This window comes from Schistocerca cancellata, chromosome 3 (genome assembly GCF_023864275.1).
Source record: "Schistocerca cancellata isolate TAMUIC-IGC-003103 chromosome 3, iqSchCanc2.1, whole genome shotgun sequence".
Lineage (NCBI taxonomy): Eukaryota > Metazoa > Arthropoda > Insecta > Orthoptera > Acrididae > Schistocerca > Schistocerca cancellata.
The window spans coordinates 10679129-10701459 of record NC_064628.1 but is presented as its reverse complement, the minus strand read 5'-3'; the positions used below and the strand labels follow the sequence as shown (position 1 = coordinate 10701459).

Sequence of the window (22331 nt, the reverse complement as noted above, 5' to 3'; positions counted from 1 at the left end):
TGCCACCTTCAGTGACTGTTTTCCCTTGCAGCCCTTAGCAGTGTCTCCTGTGCTACACCATGTGGCAATAGTTTTACTAGCAGTTACCAGCTTTACGTCAGTTTCAATGATTTTAATTTTATGTGGTTCTAATATTAACTTCTTAAAGAAGTATTTTATGTGACAATAACATTATTGATCTTAAATCTGTTCATCAGTTACTATACGTAATTGTGGATTTTCTCATGGAGACACCTAAAATCTGAATCAAAACCTGGCAAAAGTAAAATTTTGTTGCAACTGGCTGTTTTCTACTTACCTTATTCTTGTAGAGTTACTGTTTCACTGATATATTTAAAATTGTTATATTCTTACAGTGCCTTTTTGATAACTTTGTTAAAAATGAGTTACCTCACCAGAACATTATTCCGTACCACACTACTGAATGAAAATATACAAATGTATGTTACGTTACTAATTTGTCTCTCACCAAGATTGCAAGTGCAAATTAATATGGATACTTAAAAATTTTGAAGTTTCCACCCTATTTACTACTTGCTTGCCATGTGTTACACTGTAATTGGTGTAGTACCTCTAGATCTTCAGAACCGAGTGAGAACATTCAAATTAAGCCGATCAATGACACTTATTGTTCACCATTTCATTTCTTCTGTAGCTATATGGATGCTTGGATGGATTAGAATACTGGTGTTATTCACAAAAAGAACTAATTCTGCTTGTTGTAAATCAGAAGGAACATTTCATGTATGAGGAACAATGGTGGACCGAAGACTGAGTCTTGGGAAACTTTACAAGTTATTTCTCTCCAAGCAGGACACTTTCCCTTGATTGCAATGGCTGCATTACTAAGTACAACTTTCTGCATTCTTTTGGTTAGATATGGCATTATCCAGTGGTTGGCTATACCATCAATCCATAAAACCTCAATTTACCTACGAGGACCTTATGAGTCACAAAATAAAATGCTTTGGATAGGTCACAGAAAATATCAACTGGTGCTATTTTGTTATTTAATGCCTGCAATATTTGGTGAACAAATGGGTAAATGGCATTCTCAGCAGAGAAATTCTTCTGAAAGCCATACTATTCTTTACTGATTATACTGTTTCTCAGAGTGGGTACTTATCTAAACACCCCACCATCTCAAAAACTTTTGGAAATAAAGTAAGTAGTGAAACAGCTTGTAGTTATGACATCTCTTTTACCATCTTTCTTATAGATGGGTTGAAAAATGGCACATTCGACTATCTGGAAAAAATGCTTTGAGTTAGTGATGCATTACGTATTTTGACTAAGACAAGACTTATTCTATGGAAACAAATCTTTAGTACTCTGCTGGAAACACCATCAAATCCACATGAGATTTTATTTTTGGAGTGCACATATAATTTTCTTCATTTTGCAATGAGAAGTTGATGATGCAGTCATATGACTGAATTTTATGAGCATTGCTTTTTCAACATACTGCTGTGCTTCTTCTCTTGAAATGTTTGTCCCTACATTTTCTACTCTATTTAAGGAATGATTATTAAACACATCTGCTATATGTGATACATCATTTATAGGTGTTCCACTTTAGTCAATAGTTATGCTATTCTGTTCTTTGGCTGTCTTCCTGCCTCCCATTTCACTACATTCCATATAGCCCTAAGTACGTTGTCAGACTTACTGGTTTCTGATGTAATGTGCATGTCCCTCAATTTTTTAATAACTCTTCTCAGTAATTTTGAGTAGTTTTTTCCAATAGGTCTATATCTTTTAAGTACAGGTATTTTTCTTATTGTAGAATAAAAGGTTGTTCCTCAGAAAATGCAAGCACATGAGAAACTGTGCAGCAGTAAGATAAGAGACGTGAAATAATGGAACAACTTGTTTTATTTCAATATGACTCAAAACATGGCTCTTTCATGTCAGCACTACTGGAAAGATGAAGCCAAGGTATTTAAAGTATGCAGTAATATCACAACAATGGAAATTCATGGCTGGAAATCGTTACTGCCTATGAAGAAATCATTTTCGTGTATTGTGTCTCCAAAACTAGAAGATCAGTAGTTGGAAGCTAGTGAGATTATATGATCTCTATGAATGCATATGGGCCATACAATATTCACCTTCAAGTGGTTGGTTTCTTATCCTTACTCTAAAATGTATATGTAGATGCTTGCTTTTATACAGCTCAGTGGCTTGGTGATTAAGTGCCAGACTACAAATTCAAAGACTCAAGGTTCGATGCCATTTGATCCTTGGATCTTTTCGTATCAATTACTGCTTCTTTTATCTCTGCCATTGGGGGATTACTTCAACAAACACTTGAATGGAGACATGAACAACCTGATTGATGATGTGCAAACTAGGTATTATGAGAGGAACAGAAATGACAAATAAGAACCACTACAAAGTTAGCTAGAAGAAGAGGAAGCACTGAAAAACACAAACTAAAGAAAATACAGTAGAGTAGTTGAATCAGATGCAGATACAGTCAGGAACGTATGGAATTAACTGCCTGCACAAAGTGATGAACACAATTTGGAGAGAGAACAAGATCCCTGATGAATGGATTAAGGTATATTTACATCATTATTTAAAAAAGCTAATACAAAACCACATCAGAGTTACAGAGGCATGGATTACAAATTTTGGAAACTGTAACAAAGTAGATGGATTCCGTTCAGCTCTTACACCCCCCCCCCTTCCCCTCCTTCCTTGTAAATAACCAAATAACCTCTGTATTATCATTTATATGGCACGTGCACAGTACACAAAATCTCAAATATTGACTCATGGCTTAGCCAATCAACTTTATTACCCCATTATATCTAAAAACAAAGATGATGTGACTTACCAAATGAAAGTGCTGGCAGGTCGACAGACACACAAACGAACACAAACATACACACAAAATTCAAGCTTTCGCAACAAACTGTTGCCTCATCAGGAAAGAGGGAAGGAGAGGGAAAGACGAAAGGATGTGGGTTTTAAGGGAGAGGGTAAGGAGTCATTCCAGTCCCGGGAGCGGAAAGACTTACCTCAGGGGGAAAAAAGGACGGGTACACACTCGCACACACACACATATCCATCCACACATATACATGTGTGGATGGATATGTGTGTGTGTGCGAGTGTGTACCCGTCCTTTTTTCCCCCTGAGGTAAGTCTTTCCGCTCCCGGGACTGGAATGACTCCTTACCCTCTCCCTTAAAACCCACATCCTTTCGTCTTTCCCTCTCCTTCCCTCTTTCCTGATGAGGCAACAGTTTGTTGCGAAAGCTTGAATTTTGTGTGTATGTTTGTGTTCGTTTGTGTGTCTGTCGACCTGCCAGCACTTTCATTTGGTAAGTCACATCATCTTTGTTTTTAGATATATTTTTCCTTCGTGGAATGTTTCCTTCTATTATAACCTTATTACCCCATTACATTCATATAATTAATTAGAACCCATTTGTGTGACTAGTTTCCTTAAATGTGTGCTAATTACAGTCACTAGAAATTATTGAACTTTGTTATCACTGTTCATTTTTAAACATATACCCAATAACTAACATCCTGATAAAGTAAACCAAATATATATATATATATAAAGAAAGATGATGAGACTTACCAAACAAAAGCGCTGGCAGGTCGATAGACACACAAACAAACACAAACATACACACAAAATTCAAGCTTTCACAACAAACTGTTGCCTCATCAGGAAAGAGGGAAGGAGAGGGAAAGACGAAAGGATGTGGGTTTTAAGGGAGAGGGTAAGGAGTCATTCCAGTCCCGGGAGCGGAAAGACTTACCTTAGGGGGGAAAAAGGACGGGTATACACTCACGCGCGCGCACACACACACACACACACACACACACACACACACACACACACACACATATATCCACCCACACATATACAGACACAAGCAGACATATTTAAAGACAAAGAGTTTGGGCAGATTATATATATATATATATATATATAATAGAAGGAAATATATATATATATATATATATATATATATATAAAAAAAGAAAGATGATGAGACTTACCAAACAAAAGCGCTGGCAGGTCGATAGACACACAAACAAACACAAACATACACACAAAAATCTAGCTTTCGCAACCAACGGTTGCCTCGTCAGGAAAGAGGGAAGGAGAAGGGATAGACAAAAGGATATGGGTTTTAAGGGAGAGGGTAAGGAGTCATTCCAATCCCGGGAGCGGAAAGACTTACCTTAGGGGGAAAAAAGGACAGGTATACACTCGCACACACACACATATCCATCCGCATATACACAGACACAAGCAGACATTTGTAAAGGCAAAGAGTTTGGGCAGAGATGTCAGTCGGGACGGAAGTACAGAGGCAAAGATGATGTTGAAAGACAGGTGAGGTATGAGCGGCGGCAGATTGAAATTAGAAATTAGCGGAGATTGAGGCCTGGCGGATAGCGAGAAGAGAGGATATGCTGAAGGGCAAGTTCCCATGTCCGGAGTTCTGACAGGTTGGTGTTAGTGGGAAGTATCCAGATAACCCGGACGGTGTAACACTGTGCCAAGATGTGCTGGCCGTGCACCAAGGCATGTTTAGCCACAGGGTGATCCTCATTACCAACAAACACTGTCTGCCTGTGTCCATTCATGCGAATGGACAGTTTGTTGCTGGTCATTCCCACATAGAACGCTTCACAGTGTAGGCAGGTCAGTTGGTAAATCACGTGGGTGCTTTCACACGTGGCTCTGCCTTTGATCGTGTACACCTTCCGGGTTACAGGACTGGAATAGGTGGTGGTGGGAGGGTGCATGGGACAGGTTTTACACTGGGGGCGGTTACAGGGGTAGGAGCCAGAGGGTAGGGAAGGTGGTTTGGGGATTTCATAGGGATGAACTAAGAGGTTACGAAGGTTAGGTGGACGGCGGAAAGACACTCTTGGTGGAGTGGGGAGGATTTCATGAAGGATGGATCTCATTTCAGGGCAGGATTTGAGGAAGTCGTATCCCTGCTGGAGAGCCACATTCAGAATCTGATCCAGTCCCGGAAAGTATCCTGTCACAAGTGGGGCACTTTTGGGGTTCTTCTGTGGAAGGTTCCGGGTTTGAGGAGATGAGGAAGTGGCTCTGGTTATTTGCTTCTGTACCAGGTCGGGAGGGTAGTTACGGGATGCAAAAGCTGTTTTCAGGTTGTTGGTGTAATGGTTCAAGGATTCCGGACTGGAGCAGATTCGTTTGCCACGAAGACCTAGGCTGTAGGGAAGGGACCGTTTGATGTGGAATGGGTGGCAGCTGTCATAATGAAGGTACTGTTGCTTGTTGGTGGGTTTGATGTGGACGGACGTGTGAAGCTGGCCATTGGACAGGTGGAGGTCAACGTCAAGGAAAGTGGCATGGGATTTAGAGTAGGACCAGGTGAATCTGATGGAACCAAAGGAGTTGAGGTTGGAGAGGAAATTCTGGAGTTCTTCTTCACTGTGAGTCCAGATCATGAAAATGTCATCAATAAATCTGTACCAAACTTTGGGTTGGCAGGCCTGGGTAACCAAGAAGGCTTCCTCTAAGCGACCCATGAATAGGTTGGCGTACGAGGGGGCCATCCTGGTACCCATGGCTGTTCCCTTTAATTGTTGGTATGTCTGGCCTTCAAAAGTGAAGAAGTTGTGGGTCAGGATGAAGCTGGCTAAGGTAACTAGGAAAGAGGTTTTAGGTAGGGCGGCAGGTGATCGGCGTGAAAGGAAGTGCTCCATCGCAGCGAGGCCCTGGACATGCGGAATATTTGTGTATAAGGAAGTGGCATCAATGGCTACAAGGATGGTTTCCGGGGGTAACAGACTGGGTAGGGATTCCAGGCGTTCGAGAAAGTGGTTGGTGTCTTTGATAAGTTTTATTTACATTCCCTCCGCAAACATGCCTTCGCCCTAGCCAGATTACACTCCCATATTTTATTTTCTCAGGCTTGTCTGACATTTGGCATCACCCCCAAAGGCCTCACACTTAAAGTTCCCATCTGTGGCTGCAACCCTTCTTTCCATCAGTCCCTATACCAGTTCCAAACCGAACAATCCATTGCCCTCACCCACCTAATCCTTCACCTACACATCCACTCAGCCAATCAACACACCCATCAACTCCTGTCCCTAATAAAAGTCCTCAATCTTTCCTCTCCCACATCCACACCGGTTGTTCAGAGCATCCTCCTACAGGCCAACCGCAAATTAGAACAGCATGCCACCCTCCACCTTAAAGAACTATCCAATCTCCTGGTTTCCCACCTCCGGAAAGGCAACTCACTCACCCTTCACAACCTTTCCAGCAAACCTCAACCTCCTCTCATTGCACACAAACCCAGTCTCTCCCATCTACTCAATCTCCCACTTCCAGCTCCACTCCCTCCAAAACCTCAAAATTCCAATCAACTAAATCTGGAACCACAACACCCCAATTCAGTAGTTAACCTCTCCTCCAAACCTCTCTCCCAATCCGAAACCTCTGTCCTATCCAAAGGCCTCACCTTCAGCCCCACTCCCAGATTTAACCAAACAGCCCTTGTCAAAGATTTACTGTCCTAAACCCGTACTCTCTGCTGGAAATATCACTTTGCCACGAAGAAAAATGATCCTAATCCTAATCCTACTCCTAATGATCCAACTCCCCAAGATACTATCCAAATTGAACCATGCCTGGAACAGTTCCATCCTCCGTCACAGCGGGACCCACCTCCTATTCCTCAAAATCACCCTCTCCTAACCTTCCAGGAATTTCTGACTTCCAGCCTTGCCTCTCAATCCTTCTTAAAAAACCTTAATCCTACTCCCAACATCACAACTGCTGAAGCCCAGGCTATCCGTGATCTGAAGGCTGACCAATCCATCGTCATTCTTCCGGCAGACAAGGGTTCCACGACTGTGGTACTTGATCGTCGGGAGTATGTGGCTGAGGGACTGCATCAGCTTTCAGACAACACTACTTACAAAGTTTGCCATGGTAATCCCATTCCTGATGTCCAGGCGGAGCTTCTAGGAATCCTCAGAACCTTAGGCCCCCTACAAAACCTTTCACCTGACTCCATCAACCTCCTGACCCCACCAACACCCCGCACCCCTACCTTCTACCTTCTTCCCAAAATTCACAAACCCAATCATCCCGGCCGTCCCATTGTAGCTGGTTACCAAGCCCCCACAGAACGCATCTCTGCCTACGTAGATCAACACCTTCAACCCATTACATGCAGTCTCCCATCCTTCATCAAAGACACCAACCACTTTCTCGAACGCCTGGAATCCCTACCCAGTCTGTTACCCCCGGAAACCATCCTTGTAGCCATTGATGCCACTTCCTTATACACAAATATTCCGCATGTCCAGGGCCTCGCTGCGATGGAGCACTTCCTTTCACGCCTATCACCTGCCGCCCTACCTAAAACCTCTTTCCTCGTTACCTTAGCCAGCTTCATCCTGACCCACAACTTCTTCACTTTTGAAGGCCAGACATACCAACAATTAAAGGGAACAGCCATGGGTACCAGGATGGCCCCCTCGTACGCCAACCTATTCATGGGTCGCTTAGAGGAAGCCTTCTTGGTTACCCAGGCCTGCCAACCCAAAGTTTGGTACAGATTTATTGATGACATTTTCATGATCTGGACTCACAGTGAAGAAGAACTCCAGAATTTCCTCTCCAACCTCAACTCCTTTGGTTCCATCAGATTCACCTGGTCCTACTCTAAATCCCATGCCACTTTCCTTGACGTTGACCTCCACCTGTCCAATGGCCAGCTTCACACGTCCGTCCACATCAAACCCACCAACAAGCAACAGTACCTTCATTATGACAGCTGCCACCCATTCCACATCAAACGGTCCCTTCCCTACAGCCTAGGTCTTCGTGGCAAACGAATCTGCTCCAGTCCGGAATCCTTGAACCATTACACCAACAACCTGAAAACAGCTTTTGCATCCCGTAACTACCCTCCCGACCTGGTACAGAAGCAAATAACCAGAGCCACTTCCTCATCTCCTCAAACCCGGAACCTTCCACAGAAGAACCCCAAAAGTGCCCCACTTGTGACAGGATACTTTCCGGGACTGGATCAGATTCTGAATGTGGCTCTCCAGCAGGGATACGACTTCCTCAAATCCTGCCCTGAAATGAGATCCATCCTTCATGAAATCCTCCCCACTCCACCAAGAGTGTCTTTCCGCTGTCCACCTAACCTTCGTAACCTCTTAGTTCATCCCTATGAAATCCCCAAACCACCTTCCCTACCCTCTGGCTCCTACCCCTGTAACCGCCCCCGGTGTAAAACCTGTCCCATGCACCCTCCCACCACCACCTATTCCAGTCCTGTAACCCGGAAGGTGTACACGATCAAAGGCAGAGCCACGTGTGAAAGCACCCACGTGATTTACCAACTGACCTGCCTACACTGTGAAGCGTTCTATGTGGGAATGACCAGCAACAAACTGTCCATTCGCATGAATGGACACAGGCAGACAGTGTCTGTTGGTAATGAGGATCACCCTGTGGCTAAACATGCCTTGGTGCACGGCCAGCACATCTTGGCACAGTGTTACACCGTCCGGGTTATCTGGATACTTCCCACTAACACCAACCTGTCAGAACTCCGGACATGGGAACTTGCCCTTCAGCATATCCTCTCTTCTCGCTATCCGCCAGGCCTCAATCTCCGCTAATTTCTAATTTCAATCTGCCGCCGCTCATACCTCACCTGTCTTTCAACATCATCTTTGCCTCTGTACTTCCGTCCCGACTGACATCTCTGCCCAAACTCTTTGCCTTTACAAATGTCTGCTTGTGTCTGTGTATATGCGGATGGATATATGTGTGTGTGTGTGTGTGTGTGTGTGTGTGTGTGTGTGTGCGCGCGAGTGTATACCTGTCCTTTTTTTCCCCTAAGGTAAGTCTTTCCGCTCCCGGGATTGGAATGACTCCTTACCCTCTCCCTTAAAACCCAAATCCTTTTGTCTTTCCCTCTCCTTCCCTCTTTCCTGACGAGGCAACCGTTGGTTGCGAAAGCTAGAATTTTGTGTGTATGTTTGTGTGTCTATCGACCTGCCAGCGCTTTTGTTTGGTAAGTCTCATCATCTTTCTTTTTAAATATATTTTTCCCACGTGGAATGTTTCCCTCTATTATATATATAAAAACAAAGATGATGTGACTTACCAAATGAAAGTGCTGGCAGGTCGACAGACACACATACGAACACAAACATACACACAAAATTCAAGCTTTCGCAACAAACTGTTGCCTCATCAGGAAAGAGGGAAGGAGAGGAAAATATATATATATATATATATATATATATATATATATATATATATATATATATATATATAAAAAGAAACAACGATGCTGTGACTTACCAAATGGGAAAGCACTGGTAGACAGACACAATAAAAAACACACACACAAATTTCAAGCTTTCGCAACCCAAGGTTGCTTCATCAGGAAAGAGGGAAGGAAAGGGAAAGATGGAAGGATGTGGGTTTGAAGGGAGAGGGTGGTGATAGGAACCTGGCTCCTACCCTTGTAACTGCCCCCGGTGTAAAACCTGTCCCATGCACCCTCCTACCACCACCTACTCCAGTCCTGTAATCCGGAAGGTGTACACTATCAAAGGCAGAGCCACGTGTGACAGCGCCCACGTGATTTATCAACTGACCTGCCTACACTGTGAAGCGTTCTATGTGGCAATGACCAGCAACAAACTGTCCATTCGCATGAATGGACACAGGCAGACAGTGTTTGTTGGTAATGAGGATCACCCTGTGGCTAAACATGCCTTGGTGCACGGCCAGCACATCTTGGCACAGTGTTACGCTGTCCGGGTTATCTGGATACTTCCCACTAACACCAACGTATCAAACTCCGGAGATGGGAACTTGCCCTTCAATATATCCTCTCTTCCCGTTACCCACCAGGCCTCAACCTCCGCTAATTTCAAGTTGCCGCCACTCATACCTCACCTGTCATTCAACAACATCTTTGCCTCTGTACTTCCGCCTCGACTGCCATCTCTGCCCAAACTCTTTGCCTTTACACATGTCTGCTTGTGTCTGTATTGTGTGTGTGTGTGTGTGTGTGTGTGTGTGTGTGTGTGTGTGTGTATTAGTGTCTATCAACATACCAACTCTTTAGTTTGGTAAGTTACATGATCTTTGTTTATATGAAGCAATTATACAGTTAATGTTGAAAATATGTTAGCAATTTTTACTCACATTTAGTTTCAGAGTAATTAGCATTCATAGTTATTTTTGTTACTGAAATAGGATACCATATTTTGACATACTAGACAGCACAATTAAACAGCAGTTATTGTTGAATTTAAGATTTCAGATTGAGAAGAATCTCCGTCCAATATTCAGTTAATCGGGAATGTTAAGAATACAAGAATACAAAATTTAACTCTAATTATTACATTCTTATAAAAGAGATGTTGGAAGCCATTTTAAACAGTCAGAAGGTTGTCTATGTCTACCAAAATGCAGAAAGTAGCTGCAGATGGTTTAGACGATTTAGCATCACTTTTAAGTCAGAAAATGTATCACCTTTTATCTGCATTTCACATCTGGGAGATCATTCTACAATTTAGTGATTGTTTCTGGTAATTAAGTGGACAGTAAATGTGTAATTACTTTAATGAACTGCATTAGTCTTCAATAATACCTATTGCTACCTGTGACAATATGATCAGACTAAGCAGGGTCACCTATAGTTAGTTACTAAGCACATTATGTTCAATAGTGATTTGACTATCGGATTCAAAGGACAGAAATTACAGAATATAATTATGTGACAATGTTATACGTATATTTGCCACACCTGAGCTTTGATGTCATTTTGGTGTCAGGTTACTGCATTTGAACAATCACACTATAGAACATCAACCAAGTGTACTACGTGCATTTTATCTGTGCATAAATTATAATAGAAAAGACTATCTGGCCACAAAGAGTAGTTCATTCAGAAATCAAACAAGTAGTAAACCATTTGAATTGCAAAACCTGTGTGGACTACATTATTCACATAGTGTGTTGCCTCAACCACCAGCTTTCAGCCAGATTGGATAATGCAGTGCTACCAAGGGCATATCTGCACAGGTCAATATGGCTATATAACAACACAATAATGGAAAAGAGCCTTCAAAAGGTTGTTTAATCTCTCCTGGAATAAGAAAGATATGGGGTTTAGGTAAAAAACAAAATCAACTGATATGACCTTTGCAACAGGAACACCACTCTAAAAAATCTGGAAAAGGATAAAAGCATCACACTCGTTTTTCTAGAGAGAGAGAGAGAGAGAGAGAAAGAGAAAGTCTAAAAGATTGTGTACCATGATCAAAAATCCAGGAATTCTTAGAGAGAAGAAATGTATGCAAGGCACTGATTGAGAAAGTGAACATATGCTGCAGGGGATGTGTCAGCTGCATTCATTCAATGTACAAGAAATGATAAGACCAAACGATGAGAAACCAACACAGAGTCCAGCAGATGAGTGCCTTGCCTCCACTCCTCATCATTGTGATGGATGATATGAAAAGGACATAGGAACAATATGGGCCTAAATTGAAAGCAATGGTGTTCGCTGTTGTTATAATCTGGGGAGATACAAATGATATCCAAGAAAAATTGTGTATCTGGAACAATCATCTTGAGGAGTTCAATCTGAAAGTCAGTGAATCAAGGCTATAGCCATGACGGTAATCAGACAAGGAGAGCATCCGAGTTCCAGTCAAATTGAAGACTCATATTTGGGCAGTGTGACAATGCTGAGGTGAATAAAAACGGGTAACATAAGAAATTAAAGACACAGAATGGATGCAGGAGTAAAATTCTGCATTAGAAAAATTCTGTCAATCCAAGGTGATGTGAAATGGATAACAGAAACCAGGATAGACAAATTCCTCGAAATGATGATAAACGGAAAATAACTTGCTGGATGACCATCAACCAAGGAGAAGATGCATCAACAAAGTTGAGGATATCACCAAAAGACGCCATGCCGTCCATATAATGGATGAAATCCATGGAAGTTTATAACATATAGTAAACCACAACAATCTGTGGAACTAAGTTAAAGATTGTCATACATTGGAAATTCAGTGTAAAGTGGAAAATAAACTATTTCAGGGTGCAAATTCATTTTACACAGACATTCTTGTATCCGGCCTAGAGCCTAAAAGAGATTCTAAAAAATCAAACTGAAGTGAAATGCCTATTATTTGTGTGTTAGAATGTAGTGTATATGACATTTTGTAAGAGAAAAGGGTAAGTGACATTCTAAATAAAGACTGTTTACAGCATATCTGCTCTTTAATTTTTTTAATACCGGAACTGGGACCACATCCACTTCTAACTCAACGACCTGTGGTTGGCATTCTTTGTACTAAATAATCGAGACTGAACAACCTAGTCTTAATGTTTTATGGAAACAAAATAAATCTGTCAGCAGCAGTATTTGTGTTTAAAGAATAGTGCTATGTGACGTGGTAATAAGACAATTTTTAGAGTATTACAGAAATTATGCAGTTGGATCCATGAGGACAAGCATAGTAAAAAGTTTGAAGAGGCTCGTCACCAGCATCCGTGAAACTGGAGTAGCAACCTGATAAGTGATTTGTAATGTGACAAAATGTAAAGTCGATCTGTGATTCAAAGCCGTCATTATTTGTATGGTTAAACTGGATGGATAAGTCGTTCAAAAGATTAGGAGAATGCAAGGGCATACTATGTTCAACAGCACCATACCAAATGAAGCACCACAGTGCTCAAATTCTGGAGGGAGATAGAGGGGGGGGGGGGAGGAGAGAGAGAGAGAGAGAGAGAGAGAGAGAGAGAGAGAGAGAGAGAGAGAGAGAGAGAGGGGGGGGGGGGGGGGGGGGGGAGGAGGAGACAGAGTACCATGAGTAAAGATTTAAAGGAGATGCAAAATTGAATTATAATTTACTATCAGACAAGGTGCCACTATTTCTGAAACAACTTTACAATGCTTTGTGTAAGTACGGTATGCGACACAATTTATTAATAGTACTATTGAGAATAACTAGTGTGGAAACATTTCTGTTGTTCTGTACAACTAATACACAAATTTAATTATTGTGAATTGGAAGAAAAACAAGGCTGATGCACCCAAAATTCTGGAAAATATATATGCCCAAGTCTATACTATAGAGAACTTTACCTGGCTCTGCCCTCCATAGGTTGACGCACCAATATCTGCACTGGACCACGTGCTCTGCTGTGAATTTTGTCGTCCACCATATGCTTTAAGCGCTGATAGTATGTGGGTCCTAAGAAAACCTGGGCATTAATTTTACGCCCCGTGTGACCGTTGTACATAACCTCATTTCCACGTAACTGATATCCGTACTCTTGCAGAAGTGAGGAAATTTTCTGCACATTTACAGCATCATTGAAAGGGGTTGCATCACCAATTTCACCCTTGTTCGAGGAGACCTGTAAGGAGAAAAGTGTGTACACATGAACTGTCCACAATACTATTACCACTTGCACAACGCAGTGTTCAGTGTTATACAAACCTTCCCTTGCAAGCACTCAATCAAGTGACCAATCGTCATTCGAGATGGAATGGCGTGTGGGTTAATGATGATGTCTGGTGTGATACCTTCACATGTGAATGGCATGTCCTAAACAGAGATTATATTTTTAAGGGCACAAAGATAACACTTCACTAAACAAAGTCAATAATTTCTGAAACTATGCTGCTGCTTCTCACAATACTTTATACTGATGCAATTATAATAATTTTTAATAACATATTAATATTATAAATAATTACCTCTTGCCGATATTGTATACCACAGGTTCCCTTCTGACCATGACGAGAGGCAAATTTGTCACCAATCTGAGGTATGCGTACTGATCGGACACGTATTTTGCAGAACTTGTAACCCTCAGAATTTAGAGTCAACATCACTTGATCCACAATACCTGTCTCACTGTTTCGAAGGAATGTGCTTGCATCTCTTTTTGTGTATCTTTTTGTTGTTCCCTCCAACTGCAGGCAGAACATTCATATTCAGTTCTCCTCTTAGCTGTGGTGCACTTAAAGTACTTTTACTGACTATACTCCTCCTTACATCCTGATGGGTTTAAATTAGTTAATAATTCTTCTTCTATACATAGGGATAGCAAAGCTCTTAAATTGGTATTATTGTTAAAATTCAACATACACAATTAAAAAGTTATGTGCTGTGCTTCAATGTACTGAATTCTAATTTGATTCAAGCTTTTTCTCCTTGAAGTTATTTTAGTATCAATGTTACGATTCACAAAGATTTTCTTCACTATGTATTACATGCAGAGGAAGCCAAAGAATATAAAGTTAACTCTGCAAAGTAGGAGCTTTTAGGGCAGATAATCAAGGTCTATAGAAATACTTACCTCGTCTTCATTGTCTGGTAGTGTAATTGTCTTTCCAATTACAACATCATCCCCAGATACACGAATACCAGGTGATATAATCCCGTCGTCATCAAGTTTGTCATATAAGGCATTACGCATACCCTGTTTGAAGAAAATTGAAATTCAGTCCTCTGTAAGCAAGGCAGTAACAGAGACAACTTCGAAATTTGCACACTATTAACATTGAGACTCATACTGTGGTTTAGCTACTGGTTTGTCACGGTATTATACACTGATGGAAAAAGATCTCAATATCAAGGAGGAGTTGTGCGAGAAACTGAAGTTGGTAGGCATGTTTCTACATCTGAAAGACGATGCCTCTTCAAATTTCACTCTAGCTGCCCACGACTGGCACTCGTAGTGCCACTAAAAGGATGCAAATCAGGTTTGCTTTAAATACATGTGGAATGGTTGTGAGCATAAGTTGCCTTGAGACTCACTAGTCGATGTTACTCAAGAATGTCTTTCAGGTGACACAGATGTCATTATCAACACCTCACCGAGTTTGAATGAGTTTGTGTAGCACAGCTACAAGAAGCTGGGTGTTCCTTCTACGATACTACAGAAAGACTAGGCAGGAATGTAGACACTGCACGTAACTGCTGGCAGCTGTGGTCACGAGAATGTAAAACTGCGAGGAGACCAGGCTCTGCCGAGAGGGAAGACCACTGTGTTTGGCATAGGGCTCTGGTGCATCATACTGCACCCCCAACAGTAATTTAAACAACAGTTGGCACTACAGTGAAACAATCAACTGTTGCACATCAGTTACTGCATCGTGGAAGGTGGCGCAGTGTTTAGTACACTGGACTCTGAATTCTGGAGGACGGTGGTTCAATCCCCTGTCCGGCCAACTCGATTTAGGTTTTCCGTGATTTCCCTAAATCGTTTCAGGCAAATGCCAGGATGGTTCCTTTGACAGGGCATGGCCGACTTACTTCCCCACCCTACCCTAATCTGATGAGATCGATGACCTGGAACGACGGCTGTCATGAACTTCTTGATGCAATAATTTACCAACAGCCGTATGTACTGTAGAAATTTATTTTATTTCATGAACTTCTACGTGCTACCAGTTTTGGCATTATATTGATGCCATCTTCAGGCCCCACTCGTCACAGTCTTAAAATCACTACACACAGAAGGAGCCATATAACTGGATCTGTGAATCAATTCGTCCTCCAACAGCTCTTGGTGGCCAGGCGACAGAGACTCTGAGTCTGAGACTGGTAGCACATAGAAGTTCATGAAATAAAATAAATTTCTACAGTACATACAGTTGTTGGTCAATTATTGCATCAAGAAATCTGTGACTTCATTGGTATCAAGTGAGAGCTCATTCGATGGCAAGATGAGGCCTTTTGTGTTTTCTGGTGAAAGATGGTTCTGACTCGGTACCAGTGATGGCCTAGTGTTTGAAGAGAGGGCCTGCAATCAACCTGTCTGCATTCTTGACACACTGGACTTAAACCTGGCGCTACTGTCTGGTCGTGCGATTTTTGTATGATAGCAGGACCAATCTCTTAGTTATCCCATGCACCCTGACTGCAAATTTGTATGTCAAACCAGTTAGGCTGTCAATCATGAACAGTATTCCAGAGGGTGTTTTACAGCTGGATAATGCTCGCCCACATACTGCTGTTGTCACTCGACATGCTCTGCGGAATGTTGACATGTTCCTTTGGCCTGCTCAATCACAAAATTTGTCTCCAATCAAGTACATATGGGATGGCATTGAACAACTCAGCATCACGCACAAGCAGTATTAACCATCCATGTATCGACCAACGATGTGCAACAGGCATACTTGCATTCAACAGTCTGGCAATTATATCTGTTAATGATGTACCAGCATTTCACATTTGCAATGGTTTATCCTGCGAAGTTAAACTAAAATACATTACCTAGACAATTGTATTCCCAAAATTTCATTACACTACATTAATTATGTTTTGGTTTTGCAATTTTTTTTCCATCAGTATATGTATTAAAATGAACATTTACATAGGTAATATAAAAATATAAGGTGTTAATCTACAGAAGCAAGAAAAAATCCACCACTAATTTACATTAAACCTCTCAAAAATTCTATTTGTTCCCAGACAAGGTTCATTTATTTAGAGTATCGAAGACAGTTAATTTCAATTATCCATAATTTATCATGTACATTAACAATCATACAACTCCTTCATACACTTTGAGAATTATGCTCTGACAATTACTTTTGCTTTGCAGGTCAAATGGAGAGGTAAATTCATGACCCCCATTGGCACTAATAACTGCAAATTTTATTGTTGTATAACGAAGCAATCATCATCTACCTTAATCACTTAACTGCTCATTTGGTCCTGCACCATTTCTAAAATTACTATCTGGATGCAGGGCAACATATTTTTCTTTACATATTCTACAACACCCATTTTACTTGGCCCTTCTCTGCAATAAACCACCATTCGGTCTATTCCACTGGCCCACCAGAAACAACATACTGATTCAAGGTTTAATGAAGCTGCACAACTGCCCTATCAGTATCAAGCCTAACACCCATCTTCTGCAGGACAGAAAATATTAACCCTCTCATAACACGTAAAGTGCATTATGAAAATACAAATCTGCGAGATCAGTCATATGTGCACTCGAAGTCACAACTTTACACTATTTTGTCAGGTTTTTTGGTACCGCTGCACATACGCAAAACGTTATTTTTCTTTCTACCACAGTCCACCATTATCTTGTGACTAGTGGTGTACATACTGAAGTTTGATTGAACAATTATTTTAACTCCTACATGTTGTGACAGAATACTGAAGTGTGGTTTACCAATGTTGGTAAAAAAATTCATTTTTGCTACCACAGATAGGATCACATCATACGCATATCTACACACACATCTCTCACCTGCAAGCAACCACAAGGTGCATGGTGAGGGTACCTTGTACCACTCGTAATCATCACCTTTCTTGTTCAACTTTCACATAGCAATTCCCCATTTGAGTTCACAGAGCATTTTCACACACTATTGATGAAACCTGATAACAAATATAGCAGCACATTTCTGAATTGCTTTGATGTCTTCCTTTACAACGATCCTGTGAGGATCCCAAGACTTTGGCAGTATTCAAGAATGTGTACAAGAAGTGTTCTATATTCTACGAATTTTTAGCATATTGCAGCACCATCAGCAACCGTGATAGACTAATATATTAAAAAAATTTGCCTCAGCTGCGAAAACTGGCAGATTTCTCACTATATTAATGTTCTGTATTCAGTCTTCTTTTACAGATAACCTACATTTCCCTAGAATTCTCCAATAAACTGACAATCACCAACACCTCTCCAAGTGACCTTACATGATCTTTCCATTTAATATCACTTTGCAACAATACACCTACATATTGAACTGACGTAACTGTCAAACAGTACACCACTAATACAGCATTTCAATTTTACAGGATTCTTTTCCCGACTCATCTCATTATCCTACTTTTTCCAAACACAGAGAAAGCCAAAAGTCATCACACCAAATAGAAATCCTGTCTCCATCATAGAGTATCCTCCTTCAGTCACTCAATGACAATACTTTCCAATACACTACAGGGTTTTCAGCTGTCGCAGATTGCTGCTCACTCAATCCATCAGATTATGCTTTCCTAGCACACTCCTGACAATACCCTTGATGCTGATGAAAACTTACTGACAAGAACAACATACTGGGTTCTACTACTTAGAAGTCTTTTGAGCCATTCTCTTATCTGGAAACCTGCTCCAGATGTTCGTACCTTCGTTAGCAGTCTGCAGTGGGTCACTATATCAAACACTTTGCAGAAATCAAGAAATGTGAAATCTGCTTCTTGTCCTTTATCCACAGTTTGCAGGCTATCATCCAAGTAAAGTGCAAGCTTAATTTCCCTTGAGTGATTGTAAACCTGTGCAGATTTGTGGACGGAAGCTTTTCTGTCTCAAATAAATGTATTACATTCTACCCTAGAATGTGCTTAAGGATTCTGCAGCAAACCAATATTAACGACGTTGGCCTGTAATTTTCCTGGTCCATATTCTTTACCCTTCTATACAGGAGTCACATTCACTTTTTCTATTTGCTTGGGACTTGGTGCTGGGCAAGAGATCAGTGACAAATACAAGCTAAATAAAGGGCCAATGCCAAAGAGTACTTGCTGTAAAACTTGAGCGGGGGCTCCGTCTGGCCCCGGTAACTTATTTGTTTACAACTCTTTCAGTTGCTTCTCATTACCAGGATGACTACTGTATTTACTCGAATCCAAGCCGCACTTTTTTTCCATTGTTGTGTGTGTGTGTGTGTGTGTGTGTGTGTGTGTGTGTGTGTGTGTGTGTGTGTGTGTGTAATCCAAAAAACCGCCTGCAGCTTAGAATCGAGTGCAAAGTAAGGTGGAAAACGGGCTTTTTTTCTCCACCCCAAGTTTCGACCACTGCATTTTCATACATTATCCAACGAAGTAAATACAAATTCCGTATTGTTCATCTTCGAATGTAGCAGCATTCCAATGTACTACGAAAATCCGACTGGCAAGACTGTTTGGAGTGTTTGTCAATATGGCTAACTCTACGTTCCGAATTTTTTCCTACCTGTGAGAAGAGATGGTTGCTAATAGGAACTTTTATGAATTGTTATTCGCTTCATCATAAGAATAATACGAATATAAACATTTTGCCATGTATTCTTTCGTGTTTGCTGCTATCTCATTTAAATCCTGTCAGCCTAATAAACTACGATACTAGTGTGAGACAACAGCAAAAGCGGAAGAATATACATATCATGTCATGTTTATATTCGTATTATTCTTATGCCTAATAGTGATACAGTCAGAAATGAAGCACGGCAATTGACTAGATTTTTAAATCTAAGATGGCTAATTTCTGTGCAGATTGTAATGTACAAAAGAGGCGTCTGCAAAGAATTTCAAACGGAGAAAAATTTTAGCTAAACTCTCATTCAGAACATCCTGTCATACGCAGTCTATTATTTGGTTCTTGTTGATCATTAGCAAAGAAAGCAGCAGTGTAAGTAACAACAAATAGCAGTCTCTTGCCATTGTTTCACTAATGAGACAATTCCTCTGTTTTTTTATTGTAAGCGGGGGTAGCGCGCACAAAAGTAAGCCATGCCGCGAGCGGCGACAGGTCGCGTAAACACACATTATCAGAATGCGACGAACAATGCATGACGCAGTACAATAATGCATTTTCAGCTTAGAGTGACGTAAACACCTATAACAAAGAGAACGGCACTATCAGATCAAAGAAAAATACGCAATTGAATCAAACCAGACAAAGCACAAGAAAAAGGAAGGGTACGTATAAATACGGACGGAGTGTCTGATGCATAGCAATGGCTACCTGGTAAAGCTTAACTGCTAACCTTACGACTTGAACCTAACTACTGTAGCTGTATCGTCATTCATTTGACCTACATTGTGTCTCATATTACAATGGACCAACTTTGTTTCCATTTCGAGGTGCGACCTAAAACTTCTCTCTCCCTTCAATTTCGAGTCTCAAATTTCAGGAGCAGCTTAGATTCGGGAAATTTTTTTTCCCCTCGAGTCTCGTTTTTCAGGTGCGGCTTAGATTCGAGTAAATACAGTATTTCCATATCCTCCATAAGAGTCCATCAAACGATGGTATGTTTCTTGATTCTCCTGCATGAAAGATTTTTTTAATGTGAAATTTAGAACTTCAGATTTCCTTTACTATCTCCTACTGCCTCCCAGACTGATTGACAAGGGACTGGATAGAAGCCTTCGACCCACTTACTGATCACAAGTATTAAAGGGTACAGCAATCAGTTGCAAATGTTTGCTGTAAGCTTTACTACTTGAAACAAATACAGTTACTGGGCACAACTGTTTCCCTATGGAATCAAACCACTTATGTTGCATAGGACATGAACTATCTCTGGTTCTCGGTATCTTCTGCTATGGTATTATAGTCTAACTAGTTTACACTTTGTGCATCGCTCTTTTTATAGAAGTAAGAATTTCTATTAATTTTCATACCTGTCAACATTTACACATTCTTCTCCACACTGTGAGTGCAACTATTTCTGCTTTCTCAACAGTTTCTGAATTTTATTATTAAATCTCTGTAGATATTTTCCATCCTTAATCCACATGCTCAGCTCATTACACGACTTACAGTTTGAACTTTGCCCACAGTTCATCTTTGTTCATCATACTAGAACCAAATGGTTTCTGATCTCTGTCTAAGTAAGAAGCTAATGACTTCTTATAAACTCTTTCCAGGGAAAAAAAATAAAATAAAATACCATGGGCCTCCACAGTTCTTGATGGATTTATTAATTTCAGAATTTCAATAACCATCATCACCATGGTGACATGATCACAAATATCTGTGTATATACTGACAATGTAATAAGGTTGTGCCTGTCTGTAACATCACACGTCAAAAAAAGTTTTGCATCACCCTGGTTCCCAGAGCTCGGGAAGATAGACGTTGACTGTGGATATCTTATCACAGACACAGTCCCCCCTGACTATTCAGAGATGTCACTAAACCCACCAAAAGATGTAAACAACCATGCATGAGCAGCACCTATTAGAGGGAGGGGGCCCGACAGCCAATCATTTCCAGTTATTCCACCAGGAAGGAGGTATATACGGCTCATTGTTGTCTGTAGTTCCACCATGCCTAGAAGGTCAATACCACGGTTCAATCGTGTACGCATTGTTACTTTGTGCCAAGAAGGGCCTCCCAACAAGGGAAGTATCCAGGCGTCTCAGAGTGAACCAAAGCGATGTCGTTCAGACGTGGAGGAGACACAGAAACTGTCGAAGACATGCCTCGCTCAGGCCACCCGAGGGATCCTACTGCAGTTGATGACACCTACCTACAGATTATGGCTCGGAGGAACCCTGACAGCAATGCCACCATGTTGAATAATGCTTTTGTTCAGACTCAGGATGTCATGTTACGACTAACTGTGCGCAATAGGCTGCATGATGCGGCAATTTCATTCTCGACGTATATGGCGAGGTCCATCTTTGCAACCACAACACCATACAGCATGCTACAGATGGATCCAACAACATGCCAAATGGACCGCTCAGGATTGGCATCACGTTCTCTTCACTAATGAGTGTCCCGTATGCCTTCACCCAGACAATCGTCAGAGATGTGTGTAGAGGCAAGCTGGTCAGGCTGAACACCTTATACACACTGTCCAGCAAGTGCAGCAAGGTGAAGGTTCCCTGCTGTTTTGGGGTGGCATTATGTGGGCCAACGTGGTCATGGAAGGTGCCGCAACAGCTGTATGATACGTGAATGCCATCCTCCAACCAATAGTGCGACTGTATCAGCAGCATATTGACAAAGCATTCATCTTCAAGCACGACAATTTGCACTCCCCATTGTGCACATCTTGTGAATAACTTCCTTCGGGATAACAACAATGCTCAACTAGAATGGCATGTTCTCCAGACATGAACCCTATCAAACATGCCTGGGATAGATTGAAAAGGGCTGTTTATGAACGACGTGACCCACCAACCGCTCTGAGGGACCTCTGCTGAATCACCGTTGAAGATTGGTACAATCTGGACCAACAGTGCCTTGCTGAACTTGCGGACACTACGCCACGACAAATGCAGGCATGCATCAATGCAAGGGGACATACTACTGGGTACTAGAGGTACCGGTGTGTACAGCAATCTGGACCATCACCTCTGAAGGTCTCACTGTATGGTGGTACAAAATGCAATGTGTGGTTTTCATGAGCAATAAGAAGGGCAGAAATGATGTTTATGTAGATCTCTATTCCAATTTTCTGTGCAGGTTCTGGAAATCTCAGAACCAAGGTTATGCAAAACTCTTTTTGATATGTGACATGGTTTCAAGTATTTCCAGTGTGTGCAGGTTG

The 22331-nt window shown here is 41.4% G+C and overlaps 1 protein-coding gene across 1 annotated transcript in view; it reads right to left on the bottom strand.

Annotated features, from left to right (window-relative positions):
• LOC126176779 (DNA-directed RNA polymerase II subunit RPB2) overlaps positions 1-22331 on the bottom strand; it is a 97358-nt gene that overhangs the window by 2512 nt on the left and 72515 nt on the right. Inside the window, exons 16-19 of the mRNA XM_049923947.1 lie at positions 14396-14518; positions 13791-14009; positions 13531-13638; positions 13173-13447 (exon numbers count right to left, since the gene is read on the bottom strand). Coding sequence (XP_049779904.1) covers positions 13173-13447; positions 13531-13638; positions 13791-14009; positions 14396-14518 — 725 coding nt within the window. The remainder of the gene's footprint in view (positions 1-13172; positions 13448-13530; positions 13639-13790; positions 14010-14395; positions 14519-22331) is intronic.